Genomic DNA, 14,455 nt, shown 5'->3' with positions numbered 1-14,455 from the left:
TAATATAAATCAATATTAAAATACATAGGTAATAATAATAATTTCATTGGGTTAAACAATTATAAGTCCAAAATAACGAGGTCAAATCCCTAAACGGACCTTGCCCATTTAACCTATACATACTCTTTTGTATCACATTATTTAGTCAGTTTAGTGAAAATAAGTAAATATATGTCAATGTAATAATTCGATAAAAATTGTTTTTTCTACAATTTTAATTTTTCCGCTGTCTGATAGATTTAAATTTGAATTGTTATTAAATTTTTCTGTTAAAATTTGAGGGTTGAGACTATGTTTAATTGATAATGTGCCGGTATTTATAGTAAAATGTAACAAAAGTTAATATGGTTGGTTTCCATAATAACTTTTTCCTAATTTACCTAATTACATTTTTTGAGTGGCGGGCTTATTTACTATTCATTGATAAAAAAAATTGTAAAATGTATAAATTAATAATTTACTTGTTCCTATTTGTTTATTGTCTTTGGTTATTTATTGTTGGTTGCACTGTTAAGTGTATTGCTCTCGTATGACACCGTCCTGCGCGGCGCGCTCTATAATGAATGTACTGTATATTTTCATTTTATTTCATTAATTTCATTACTTCTTAGTTCTTACTTCTTAGCGCCTAGTATTCGTACGGCGTACCTACTACCTAGTTGTCGGAAATTGCACTTTATCTTTCTACTACTTGGCTTCGTGATGAAAGTCTGAAGTTGTAGGATGTAGATGATACAGACGTGTTCGCCAACGCTAAAAGTCAACCAGTGAAAATAGACGCTGCAAGTGTTTTCCGACGGATTTGCGATTGTTGTTTTTTTGTAATTACCTATTTAAAATTTATTTGAGAGTACTTAGTTTGTGTTATAGTGAAGTACATTTTTTAAAAGTGACACGGTCGGAGTTTCTATAAGTATGTATTGTATTGGCAATCTCGAATGGCTGAAATGTATTTGTTTGATAACGACACATATTTAATGATGTCGTTTAACATAACATAATTCTAATAGTAATATTTTGTTGTCAAGAGTGTATATTTTAGTGTTAAGGCGATCATTCCGTTGAGCGCGTTTGGTACCGTTGCCGTCGGGTTGTCGTAACATGTCGCTCGTATCGATTCGGTTTGGCCTCTGGACGTTTCGCATAACCGGTGGCCAAGTCACGTAAAAAGAACCGACGTTCCGTTTGTTCGTCGCGTTTCACTTGTGAACTACGTTACGATTGTGTTTCGGTTACTTTTCATCCGGTTCTATTCATTTATTTAAAAAAATAAATGAATTATACGTATTTCCGTAATTTTCAATATCGCATATTAAATTACCGTTTGTTGTTAGAATCATCAAATCGTATAATATGGTTGTATATACTGTATACTACTTATCTAATCACAAAATGTTGTGATCGTCTAGAAAATCGTTAATCCAAAGTCTACCTATGTTGTTATTACTGTATGTTTACAGTTTATAATATTCCTTTAAAAAATCATAACCTTTTGTCATAATTCTGGCAGGCTGAAAATTATATTAATAACTAATCAATTGTTTTCTAAATTACATAACCAGTATTACTCTATTTACATTTTGAAAAGTAGCTGTATTTTTTCTAATTTAATCATCTTAAATGTATTCGAGAGTTATGTGGAGAATAACAGTAAATAATACTCAACGTAGAATTAATACAATCTGTATTTTTATTCTAAATTCAGAGTTTGGATAATTTTTGATATTACATAACTATGATGAGTTACTATTCTTCACTATTATTTGAAAATAAAAATACATTATCAGCACCTTCTAACTCCATTAAATTTCGTTATCATTATTCACTTGCCATCCTATAAATTAATATTTCTTGATCCTTTTCCCTTTTTCGTTCGGCGCTATCGTTTATTGAGTCATGACTCATCATCTGGACATTTATGAATCCAAGTAATTCTGACAGCTCAGCTATTGGTATGAAGTACGTCAACAATTTCTTCAATTACATATAATATTTAATTAAATAAAATACCAAAATTACGATTCCTGTATTCTGTTCATCTATTTTATATTTAGATGTTGTATTTCAATGTATTTGCCATTATCCTGTTATTTATATAAGATATTTAATTAACATTTTAGCTCAGAAAATGTCTAGAAATGAAAGGCTTAGAGTTGACAAAAGAGCCTCGACTAGTCGTGCTAGGTCTAAAGGTATATGAAATACTAATTTGTTAACTAAAAACAGTAACAAAATACATACTCAATTTTTCCCATATTATTATAATTGTTATAATAATTTTAGATTCTCCAAGAAGGGAATTGGAGAATGTTGTAAAACGAGCTCGTAGAGATAAAGATCAAAGTCAATATTGGATAAATAAAGTATTGGAAGCCGAAGAAAAAGATCCTAACAGGTAAATAAATACATTGTATTGTTGTATTTATATAATATTATATTGATCTTGGGGATAGACTGGGACACCCTCTAACTACATAGAAATCAACCATCCTTGCTATATTAATTTAGAAATTATCGCTCTCAAACTGAATTGACCAAAAACTTGAAGGCTCGAAAGATGATCATCCTCTCATCTACCAGTCTAGTTTGCTACCGATTGATAATTTACACACCATCATAGATTTACTTTCTAACTCTTAATATTCTCTTACCGTTCATCGTGGATAATATGAAAATTGTTATCATTATATCAAATACATGTTGTTAACTGCATTTACTAAGCAAAAACAATTAATTAATTAGACTTATTATTCACTTTTATCAATAAAAATATTATAATATTCAACGATTATATTTTATTATTATAGCAAGTTAAGTTAGATAAAGGTAAAAAAAAACAGCATGTTCTAGCTATCTATTAGTGCTTGATAATTTGCTATAATTCAAAACAGATAGCGAAACCAAGATAAGTTAATTATTTAGATATTATAGAAGTGGAAAATGCATTTAATTGATATAGTTTATAGATAAGTATAAATTAATATGATGACGCCTGTATAATTAATTCTAACTTAATTTTGGATAAATGTGTGTAGTTAATTTTTTGGTTATTGATTATCTATTAAATAAAATACTTGAGCTTTAGTAAGTCAAAAGTTTGGTTTTTATATTTTTAGGTGGAAACATTCTGGTTTTAAAGAACTCTACACCGATAGGCGATCTAGATCTATCAGTAAACGCTCATCTAGCAGTTTCTCTTCTAGTTATTCACGCTCATCAATGCATAGATCATTATCACGTAGAAGAAGAAGAATGTTATCACGTTCCCCCGATATAAGACGTGCACGCCGTTCTTTATCTATAAGGCGTGCATCTCCATTATCAAGACGTCGTTCACCTTATCGTTCTAGAAAATCTCCATTAGCTCTTCATTCTAGAAGAAGACGTAAATCTTCTTCAGAATCCCCGGTAGCTAATGGTTCACGTACAAGACGTTCCCGATCATTAAGCAGAAGACGGAGGTCTCCGATCTTGAATCGTAACCGCAGAATTGTTTCACCTCCTCCAAAAAAACGAGGATCTAGGAAGCACGGCAGAAAACGCAATCGACACTCATCTGAGGAAGTGAGTTTGGAAATTAAAAAAAAATGATTTTTATAAACATTTTTATTTTTATTAATCCTACAGGCGCGTTCGTCCAGCGTAGGCAGTTGTTCAGAGTCTCATTGTTCAGTGTGTGAGGACGCTAGATTATCAATGGTCAGACGTGAGCCGCCTCCAGAACCATTGGCTCGACCGAAATCTCCGAAAATGGCCAGATCAATTCCAATTCATGAGCGATCTAGGTAAAAATGTACTTTATGACTTCATTATCATACATTATTTTAATGATTATTGTTTTTAGGTCAAGATCGTTTTCGGTTCCAAGATACACACCGGTAGTAGAAGTAAGTTCTACGACTAGTTTATCTAAAGGAAGTGCACCTCCAGAACCGGCGCCAACAAAAGCTAAGCGTTCTAAGAAAATCAAATCGCACAAGAAGAAAAAATCACATAAATCTAAGTCTTCCCACATCGAAACTGTAAGTGACCATTATATTTTTTTTTTGTTATTCAATTTTACTGGTTTTATTTAATATCATTATTCGATTATTCATTTTGAATATTTTTACTACGTTTTAGGCGGTTTTACATCAACAATCAATAAAAGTGGAATCCATGTCCGATGATGACTCGAGTATTGGTGGCTCAGACATGCCAATGAGTTCTTCGTCCGGAGCCCATTTAACTCTTTCTGAACGTTTTAGTAAAATGGCTCAAATGGGTCGAGCACACGAGTTACCTCAAAGAAGTCTTCGTGTAACGGCTGGTGACGATTACAGAGTTGAAATTGGCTCACCACCTCATCCGTTTCCTACTCCCGCTATTGGGTAATTAGGTTTTATTTTTTACATATGGTACCTTTGTTACTTGTTTATTTGACACTGTTTTACTAGATCTTTGCCAGAGGGCACATCCATTGAAGACGTCAAAGGTCGTTATGCTTATTACAAAGAACAAGGATATTTAGGTGATCTTTCGTTGAGCGATTACGTCAAATGGGAGGAATGGTGGTATAAATATCAAGATTGGCTGGAAGCGGAAAGAGCGTACGATGCACATTTGGATAGGTACGCTAGAGACAGAAGATATAGAGATGAGCCTCCCATATTTTAATGTCATAGAGTCCCAGTTCATTATTCAGAAGACAACTTGTGTTAAAAAAAATTGATAAATTTAGCATGGTATATACATGTATATATCTGACCATATGAATCCCTAATAATTGCAAAAATTAATTAATATAATCAGTTATATTATATTTACAATATTGGAGGCCAGTTAAAATGCTAAATCCCAAAATAAAAATTATTCTTACATAATTTATAAGCTCTTTTGTTTGGTTAATGTTTCATTAATCATTGAGTTATTGTTACTTTTTTATATTTCTTTTACAAATTTTAATTATTTTTTTGTTAAAAACAAAATATGTTTCTTTTGAAGTCGTAATTATTTTATCATTTGATTTTCATGTAAATAGACTAAACTTATTATAACAGCCAGTAACTAAGTTTTAATAAAAGATACGTAGGATATGTTGAATAAGTAGATAATGTGTAATATTAAAAAATACTTAAGTCACCTAAATACTTTAAACTAAACACAACTATGTATTTTATGTTTAGTGATTAATAATATTAGATGATCCGTTTGTTATTGATAAAATAATGATAATTATTATATACATATATATATTACCTAAGAGTTTGAACATGTTTTTATTTGTTTAATATAACAAGTTACCTCAACTATTCCTCTATTTATTAAATTTATAATTTGTAGACAAGAAAAAAGTTGAATGAGCAATTTAAAAGTTATATTTTTTTTGTAGGATGGCACCTATTAATATGTCATTTTTTCGAACTTTCAGATGAATACAATTACTATTGTACAGAATAATGTATCCTGAAGTATTATCTTTCATATTAGGAACCATAATAGCTTGATAATGAAAGCCACCCACACATGCCATATTAGGCCACTGTAATACCCATTTTAATATTATTAAAAAAATATTACACTATAACTGACAAAAAGTGACATATTATTATTTTTTGCCATTAGCCATCCTACCACAGATTTAAAGCGTGTAATTATGAGTAGATCTAGATTAATTGCTTAAAATGTAATCAAATTTTACAAACCTTGCTTATTTTTGTGCTATATTTATAACATTTTCTTTTTTTTTTGTAATTTGATTAGAATTTTCAATTTGTAATCATAAACAAAAAATAAAATAAAAATATATACATTTTTGTTAGATTCTTTTATTTGCTAAATTACTCATTGTTACCTACAGTTACTAATCAATTTAATTCTATTAAATGTTTAACGACAATAGACATTTAATTAATTAAATATTAATACTTTTGAAATAAGAATCTGAATTTGTTAATTTTTTACTAGGCTCGAGTTGTACCATTGATTATATATTATTTATAATTGATGGTTGTAGTATCAAGTATGTGTGTCCAAAAGTAAAAGCTAAACAAACAACAAATGAAAAAATTCTTAACTCTTAAATAAAAACTAATTGTATCATAGAATTGACACAGTAACCATACAATTTACATTATAAACAATTTCAGTGACATTTGAAATGTATACATTTTAACTAAATAGTTGAGCAAATTAATTAATTTGTTTTAATTACAAAATTATTTATCATAATAAATATTTAACAAAACAAATCAAAAGCAGTATTATTGAAAACAAAAATATATATAATAATAATAACGTGACAGTATTTATAACAAATGATTATTAATAAATAATCAGTATCAATGTAGTAAAACGAACGTAGATGTTATATAAAATTGTATCAATTTAATCACAAATTAGCAGTGACGACAAAATAAAAGAGCAAATTAATTGTTTGTTGTATTATCAAATAATTTAATGAATTCTTTGTTTACGCCATAGCTTTCTAAATAGTTCATGCAATATTGGTTGAAATTATCTTTACCACAAACTAGCCACAACGATAATGAATTTTGATGTTTAATAACAAGTTCACTAATTACAGTTTTTGTAATTCTCCCTTCTACAACCGTTTCGTTATACCAAAATGTTTTTGAACGCTCTGCCCAATTAGTATGCCTAGTTAGATACAAGGATATTTTACAATTCCAGTATGATGCCAAATCCGATAAAGTCTTTCGCATTAATATGTCATTTGGAGTTTTACTTGAATAATGCAAATCTAATAACGTATCACACTTTTCATTTTCAACTATAGTGCGTATGAGTCCAATAAATGCAGCAATACCAGATCCACCACAGAACATTATTATTCTATCATAACCAGTGAATTGTACTCCTCCGGATGGTCCACGAACGTGAACGATATCATCTACGACCTTGCTGAATAGTTTCCTAGTAAACTGTCCGTTTAAATATGCTTTTATTATCACCTTAAATGAGCAGTTATCCTCTAAAGCGATTGGCGTGTACGGTCTTGTGATTTTGTCTACTTGTATATGTATATGTTGAGTAAAAGCAATAGGTAATCGACCGTTGGCTGTTGGGTACGCAATAAACGTATACAATCGTGTGTCATTACTTAGCTGTTCAAAGGCCGCTATTTTAAAAGCTTTATATTTTGTAACTGACAACAGGTCTCTTCTGAGTTCATCTGACTTTTTTGTCTGGCGAATATTCCACCGAGCGTATTCTGCATCATAAACATCTAAAACGCATGGTACACAACCCGAACCACAACAGTCAGATTCCGATGGTCTCTCTGGAGGTGGATCACACATAGTCTTGCTTATTTACAATATTTACAGTTTCAACTCTCATGATTGAATAAATAGCTACTATAATAATTGTAAAACTTTAATTGTTGAATAAAAAAAAAAAAAAAAAGTTAGAATTATTCATTTTCTAATACTATACATTAAATATTTACTTATTATTTATTTAGTAGAAGTCCATTATTCAAACCAGTAACCACTGATAATAAAAGAAGACTCATGAGCCATGACTATAGATAAATTATTATAAAATATTATTTCAAAGCATATTTCATGCTTATATTCATTATACTATGAAACAAACAGCACTTATCAATCAATGGTGGCGGCTACTATTCCTAAATACCACATTTTCCAATGACAACTTTTTTCATCTTGTTTACAGCAGACATGTAGACCTGTAGGTCGAGCAGGGCACTTGCTCGGGGCCTCGCGTTTTTATTTGAGCCTTTTACGTGTAAACCCCTCCCCCCCCATTACGGTATACTGATATATTTATTGTGTATATGAAATTTTGCACAGGGCCTCACATATCATAACGCTTGCCCTGGTCACTTTATAGATTGTAGTCTACAAATCTTGTAGCTAAACAATACCTAACATTTTACACGAAAACGCATTTTTAAGCTTCGATGCAAAGCTGAGAAACAAGACTCAACCAAATTTTCGGGGAGGGTTTTCAATTTTTTTATTGCATCACTTTGACAGTTGGCATGTAGAAGTGCAGCGAAGAGTTTCTTTATGAGAGCTAGAATCTTTTTATTTATTTCCTCTTTATAGGTTTAGTTTTTGGACTTAAGGTCTAAAAATTAAACTGTAGGTCAGGGTTAAATTAGGCCTACAGTAACTCCTAATTATCGTAAAAGGTGATTAAAAGGAGGACGGCCGACAGAGGTAACCAGCAGCCGCTATTCCCAACCATTGGCGATTTCTGCAGCAGAACTAACAGCAATGGAAGGAATTGATGACGACAGCTTATAGATCTACCAAGTACTGGCTCATCAACTGCGATGTGGAAAGAGGAAGAGTCCACCACATTAAAATTCTTAGTAAAGCAGTTTAGAGATAGACTGCAAAGTGCAAAACCAACCGTAAGGTTGACTACAAAAAAAAGATCTTGTGTTGCTCTACACATAAACAAATTACATTAATTCTATTAAATTTAATAATGTTACTTGTTGACATTACTTGTTAATGTAAGACAATATATTTTGAACATAATAGTAATTTTGTAGTTTTTCTTTTTTCCCAAATAGTTTTTTAGATTACTATAAAATTTTTAATCAAACAGTCGAAATGTTCAATAGTTTTCAACTAAAAAAGTTAATAAAATACATGCTTTACTATTTAAAAAAGTTGTTGGTGGCACTTTATCAAGAATAATTTGGATAAAACCATTAACACGATTCATTCAATAATTCCAGACTGTAATCCCTACCTGAGCTAGTTTTTTTTAAATCTCTAAAGTAATATCAAGCAATACACACACACAATAACTAACAAATTGTTACTAATAAAGATGGATCCAACATGTCAGGAGGAAATATGTATATTGTACAAATAAGTCTGGTAGTTTGTTTTTAAAACTTATGAAATATGAAAATCAAATAATACTATCTATAATATATATATATATATTATACAGAAATATTTATGGTAGTACGAGTGTCTCAGTTCTCTATATATAAATGAATGCTTAGTTACAAGTAGCTTTAAGAACATATCAGCATATTATATTAAATTACATTATTTTTAATTAATAAACATTACATAAAAAAATGTTATTATTGCTTAAAGGATTCACTAAATTACCGTGTCCTGTTTACATTAAAATAATGTACATTAAATAACTTATTTATTATATAATAATAATACAAGTGAATTAAAATTAAAAAGTGCTTCACTGAAAAAAGATCAGTTTTTACAACAATATTTAAAAGATAACTAAGAATAGTTTTTTAAGTTCTATTTTAATAGTATGCTATTCAAGCATCAATATAACTATGTATAATATTATTACAGTTCATTATGATCAACCAGCCAATCATCCTGCGGTTGTCTGAATGTTTCGTTGTCCATTAAAACAAAGTTCACCCCGGGGCCATAATAAGGAATGATATAGTGTGATCCATCAGCAGGTCTTACGATTTGTGTTGCGATGAGTACTACATCAATTAGTTGTCCGATGAACATAAAACCGAGTGTACATAGTTTTAATAAGCCTATTGCTGGATAGCCCAAATAAAAACGATCGATTCCAAACATTCCCAAAAATATGGATAATAGCAGAGTTGTTTCATACCGATATCCGTTGCTAAAACAAATATATATAATATTCTGGTTAGAAGTTGAAATTTTCTAATGGAGTGCATCAAAGCATACATTAAATTAAATTTATATTGGTGTTATAGGTACGTACGTCCACTTGCAAGGAGCCTCTTTCCAAAATGTTGAATTATTTGTTTCCGTGCATACAATTCCATCGGCTGCTTTACATCTCACTTAAACATTAAAAAAAGATGAATAATAATTTAAAAAAAAATAAACCTCTAACCTTTTGCTATATTTTTATTAGTACAACCACGCAATTGCTGGGTTTGCGGATCAATATGGTCGTATGCTGGATCGGGGCACAAGAATTGACCCATACGCAAGTTTTTACAATCAGTTTTATAGATTGTTTTAACTGGTCCAAGCGACGGTCGCCCATAGTTTACACAATATGTAAGAAGAACAATAACTGCTAAATGCCAAGTTAGCGTCATAGCATTGTCAATAATGTACAATGAGCCAAAATCAAATAATCTAATATCTCGACACGGAAGGATTTAAGTGTAAAGCAGCCACGAATAAGTCAAAAACACTATACTAATTATTATGTATACTTTAAAGGTTCTATACGGAACTGACAAGTGATGGATCAGATCAGATCTATTGTTTGTCAATATTAATGCACGTTAATAATAATAATTTTAAGATATTACTATTATTGTTTATATTTTTAAGCGTGTAGCGTGTACTTAGGCAAATGGCAATTATATTTATAAGTTATAACCCACTATCACTTAAAAATAAAAATCAGTTTTTTATCATATCACCGGTAACGAGCTTTGTGAGTTGTGACGATATGGCATTTGGGAGTAGATGTTCTGAGAACAATATACTATTCAACATTATTCCTTAACATAATATTGTGTACTGTATTGTGTGTATTAATTAATTTTGATTTATGAGTTATGACTTGAACTTTGAAGTCAGTTAATTATAGCCATGAGATCATACACTTTACTGGAGATTTTTTGTAAAACTTTAGAGTACTTATTGAACATAATTTACTGGGCAAATCCAATTGAATGGACTGAATAGGTACCTATAAAAAAAAATCCTATATTAAATAAGAATAGGCCATAGGGTAACTATATAACAGCTGTACAGGTTATATAGTATATAGTGACTATAGAACACAACAGCTCCTGCGACCTGCTGTGACATAATCTTTGTACTCTTCCGAATTGATAGCAATTTACAGTGTGACCAATACGAAAAAAAATAAATGTAGTTTTTACTCCTTAGTAGAAAAATAATTATTTCAGCCATTTTAAATATAAACTGAATCAATATTTGTAGACTGTACATTTTATTCAATTTATGTTCTATCGTCAAAAAAGAAATGGGCTTCAGTAATAATTAGTTCCCTACAGTTAAAATTTATAAGAAGGAAATTTGTATGACAAACAATGATTGTTTTCTCTTTTTAGGAAAATCAATATTAACGTTATATCAAGTTAATATTTACCAAAGTTTGTAAGTCAGCAGCATTCACTAAACATAAAAACAAACTCATCTACTCAGAACTAGTCATGGATTTGAAAAAATATTTTAATAGTGCTCTGCCTGATAATGTCCATGCTACGGTCAAGGATCTATGGTTCAATTCAATAGTTGATCGTTACAGCGGACTAAATCGTCGATGTCATAACCTGAATGACCTAAATAATTGTTTGCAACATTTTGAGTCTGTTAAAACATTTGTGAAAAATCCTAATGCAATTGTTTTAGCACTTATCTTCAGATAGTAAGTGTTTCATAATGGTTCACTTTATATTTAATTCATTTCCGTTTGTTCTATGCTCTAGTTTTGAATATGACCCTAGACTTGCAGATTGTAGCGAGATAAATATAAATAATTTTAAAAAATTTATTGATGAATCAAAACTGAGCACAGTAAGTTTGTTATTTATTATAATAATTATTCTAGTTATGAATAATAAAAAAACAATTCATCTCTATAGGATTCAACTTTATGTGATGATGTTATTGCATTGTTAAAAGTGGCATCTACAAACAGTACAGATGAACATAAAACAGAAGGCTGTTATGGGTTTGACGATAAGCATTACTTTTTGGATATAGACATGGTTATTTTAGGAATGGGTCCATCTGATTATGACAAGTATACAAATTATGTCCGTGAAGAGTATGATTTCATTGATGATAAAACATATAAAGAATTGAGGGTGAAAGTAAAAAATATATTTTATGTCAATTATAAGAACATCATAATATTTCATTTGTTGATTGATCACATTATGTTCTAGGTTCTAGAAAGCTTTCTACAAATACCAAATATTTATGCAACTAAAATCTTCAGAGATAAGTATGAGTTGATTGCTAGAAATAATATTCAAAGAGAAATAAACTCTCACAAATCAACAACGGAAAGTAACTAAAAAGAAACACAAACTTAATTATCTATATTTTCCTTTTTAGGAACCAAATTTTGTTTTTTGATGAATTTGTGTAAATCACTTTATTTTATTTTCCAAAAATGTCTTCTATGTTTTTGTGTTATTAATAAAATTTGGTTGATAATTAATATTACTATTATTTTACCATTTCAAGTTACCACTGTTTAATATAAATTTTTTAATTTGTTGAGTTGTCTCTCATCAGATATAATATTTATTATTGTTATTAAATTAAAAATAAAACACATGATATTATATTTTAATTCAGTCTTGAAAACGTAAAGTACACAATTTTAAATTATTGGGGAATATTAAATTATTGAAGTCTAAAGCATAATTTAGTAATATTGCCGTTTTTAAGATTCTAATCAGAAAAACGGCTTTAACCGAGGACTAGCTATACTGGGTGATTATATTAACGCCCTACACTAGTTTACTCTTAAAATAGTTGCAATTTTGAAGTGTTGTAGAGTTTATAGTTTCTCTTTTGAAAACATTTTTATTTATGTTTTTTTACATTAATAAAAAATGACTAAATATTCATCTTTTTAAGTATTTTTTCACTCTGTATTGACTTAACATACTGAACCTAACATATTTAACTAACTTTTTAATTTAAGAATAATTTTCTGAAAATATTGACTATAATGCAGGCGCTGAGAGAATAAAATTTAGGATAGAAGGTGGAGTGCGGTTGAGAAATATGCATTAATAAGAACAACTACTTTACACCCTTCCTCTTGTCCTAAGTTAGAGAATGCAAGTGAGCAAAAACCAACACGAGTTACTCGGGTATGCGCCTGCATATGAGTTCTGCACACTTGCATTTTCTTGGCGCCCACAGTATAGTCGATATTCGATAAATAGTTTTAAAGTTATTTAAGTTAAAAATTTAGTACAGGAGAAAGGGTGGAGTAGTTGTTCTTATCTGTGCATATTTCTCAACCGCACTTCACCTCCCGTCCTAAATTTTAAACTTAAATAACTTTAAAAATAATTATTTAAAACTGGTTATCGACCAATCAAAATGTTCAGAAAATTATTCTTAATTTATTAAGTTAATAAAATACGTACGTTGCTATTTAAGTTTTATAAGTAAATAAAGCTCTAGCAAATACTAAAAAATATAAAAATTTGAATATTTTCTACCATTGAACAAGTATTATAACATAAATAAAAATGTTTCCAAAAAGAAATGCTTTTAATTGCAATTATTTTAAGAGTAAACTAGTGTAGAGCGTTAAAAGAATTACCCGGTATAAACAAATCAAAATTTACAAAATACTTTATGTATTTAGTATATACTTGTGAGCCAAGCAATATTTATTTGAATGAAATGATTTGTTAAAAGCATAGATGTGTTGATAAGTTTATGATTATACTCAAACACTAGTTTACATAGACAAAATATATTGTATTATATTAATTGTTTAAAGTATTGTAAAAATGTAAAACAGTATGATTAACAAGCTTTGTGTGGTAATAGATTTTTAAATTTGTTTAGTATCATTATTATACTTCGTTATATGCATTTGGATTTTTTAAAAATTGTTTTATAAGAGAAATTATAATTATTAGTTGTAAGCCTCAACAAGCTACTTTTAATTATAATATTTTAATGTGTATTGTTATAATTTCCAAATATTAATTAAATATTTAAAACTGTTTTTAAATGTGTGTCTTTATGACAAGTAAGTTAACTTGATCTATTTTAACTGTTTAAATTTATCTTATCGCCTATGACTCATTTTTTTACAATGTGAAATTTAATATCTACTTACAAAAATTATTTACATCACTGAAAAAATCGAGTTAGGTATGTCTAACAGTTAATATAAATATATTAATAATTAATGTATTATTATTGCATAATATATAGATGTAGTGTGTTTAATGTTCACATAAAACTGACAATTATGTAAAATATTCAAATATTGTGTTCTATTATAGTTCAGTTCAGTCACTAGAATGATTAAATTACCATGACATTAACGATAAACAATTTAAATCGAACCTATTTTGATTGAATAAAATGTTCAACGTCCCATAGACAAGTATGCAACGTCCTACTACAAAATACAATATAATATTATTAGACATTTGTTTATTATATTCTGTGATATTATTACGATTTAGTATTTACGTTTCATGTTATCGTGTATGATAATATGATAATATTTATTACACAATAATTAGTGTAATATATAAAACTCGGAAGCCGTTTCGTTAAAAAATCGGTTCCACAAGCGACTCATTTTTACAGTACAGCTACATTAGATAAAACCCAATTTTAGTAGGTAATTGTCAATTGGTAAATAATTGTGGTGACATTACTTATTAGTTGTTGAATCATTTAATGTTACTTATTAGTTATTACTAATTAGTAATTTATAAGTAGATATAATATTATCT

The 14,455-nt window shown here is 29.1% G+C and overlaps 4 protein-coding genes across 7 annotated transcripts; 2 read left to right on the top strand and 2 right to left on the bottom strand.

Annotated features, from left to right (window-relative positions):
* Nucleotides 1-568: 568 nt before the first annotated feature.
* LOC126835594 (serine/arginine repetitive matrix protein 1) lies at nucleotides 569-5,796 on the top strand. 3 transcript variants are annotated; one of them, XM_050568271.1, is made up of 8 exons: nucleotides 569-913; nucleotides 2,121-2,192; nucleotides 2,284-2,395; nucleotides 3,117-3,564; nucleotides 3,628-3,785; nucleotides 3,845-4,022; nucleotides 4,123-4,370; nucleotides 4,437-5,796. In XM_050568271.1, exons 2-8 carry the CDS (start codon nucleotides 2,129-2,131, stop codon nucleotides 4,654-4,656), a joined length of 1,428 nt encoding a protein of 475 aa, XP_050424228.1. In that variant the 5' UTR covers nucleotides 569-913; nucleotides 2,121-2,128; the 3' UTR covers nucleotides 4,657-5,796. The 3 variants fall into 3 exon arrangements, with proteins under 3 accessions (XP_050424228.1, XP_050424229.1, XP_050424230.1); XM_050568272.1 differs by having other exon boundaries at nucleotides 569-1,959; XM_050568273.1 differs by lacking the exon at nucleotides 2,121-2,192.
* Nucleotides 5,797-5,927: 131 nt separating this feature from the next.
* LOC126835595 (NADH-cytochrome b5 reductase-like) lies at nucleotides 5,928-7,733 on the bottom strand. Its single transcript, XM_050568274.1, has 2 exons — nucleotides 7,451-7,733; nucleotides 5,928-7,375 (listed from the first exon to the last, which is right to left on the bottom strand). The coding sequence occupies exon 2, from the start codon at nucleotides 7,299-7,301 to the stop codon at nucleotides 6,408-6,410; it is 894 nt and encodes a 297-aa protein (XP_050424231.1). The 5' UTR covers nucleotides 7,302-7,375; nucleotides 7,451-7,733; the 3' UTR covers nucleotides 5,928-6,407.
* A 1,400-nt stretch (nucleotides 7,734-9,133) lies between these two features.
* On the bottom strand, nucleotides 9,134-10,736 carry LOC126835560 (TM2 domain-containing protein CG10795). The gene is made up of 3 exons (XM_050568226.1): nucleotides 9,850-10,736; nucleotides 9,715-9,796; nucleotides 9,134-9,609 (listed from the first exon to the last, which is right to left on the bottom strand). Exons 1-3 carry the CDS (start codon nucleotides 10,058-10,060, stop codon nucleotides 9,312-9,314), a joined length of 591 nt encoding a protein of 196 aa, XP_050424183.1. The 5' UTR covers nucleotides 10,061-10,736; the 3' UTR covers nucleotides 9,134-9,311.
* Nucleotides 10,737-10,951: 215 nt separating this feature from the next.
* On the top strand, nucleotides 10,952-13,544 carry LOC126835543 (uncharacterized). Of its 2 annotated transcripts, XM_050568208.1 has the most exons (5): nucleotides 10,952-11,099; nucleotides 11,182-11,370; nucleotides 11,432-11,519; nucleotides 11,588-11,818; nucleotides 11,894-13,544. In XM_050568208.1, the coding sequence occupies exons 1-5, from the start codon at nucleotides 11,023-11,025 to the stop codon at nucleotides 12,023-12,025; spliced, it is 717 nt and encodes a 238-aa protein (XP_050424165.1). In that variant the 5' UTR covers nucleotides 10,952-11,022; the 3' UTR covers nucleotides 12,026-13,544. The 2 variants fall into 2 exon arrangements, with proteins under 2 accessions (XP_050424165.1, XP_050424166.1); XM_050568209.1 differs by having other exon boundaries at nucleotides 11,001-11,370.
* The last annotated feature ends 911 nt before the right edge of the window (nucleotides 13,545-14,455 follow it).

The sequence above is a fragment of the Adelges cooleyi genome, unplaced genomic scaffold (genome assembly GCF_023614345.1).
Source record: "Adelges cooleyi isolate 19-005CV unplaced genomic scaffold, UGA_ACOO_1.1 ACOO_flye_CR_arks_rails_tigmint_CR_PRNA_23, whole genome shotgun sequence".
Classification (NCBI taxonomy): Eukaryota; Metazoa; Arthropoda; class Insecta; order Hemiptera; family Adelgidae; genus Adelges; species Adelges cooleyi.
This window is presented reverse-complemented; position numbering and strand designations above follow the sequence as displayed.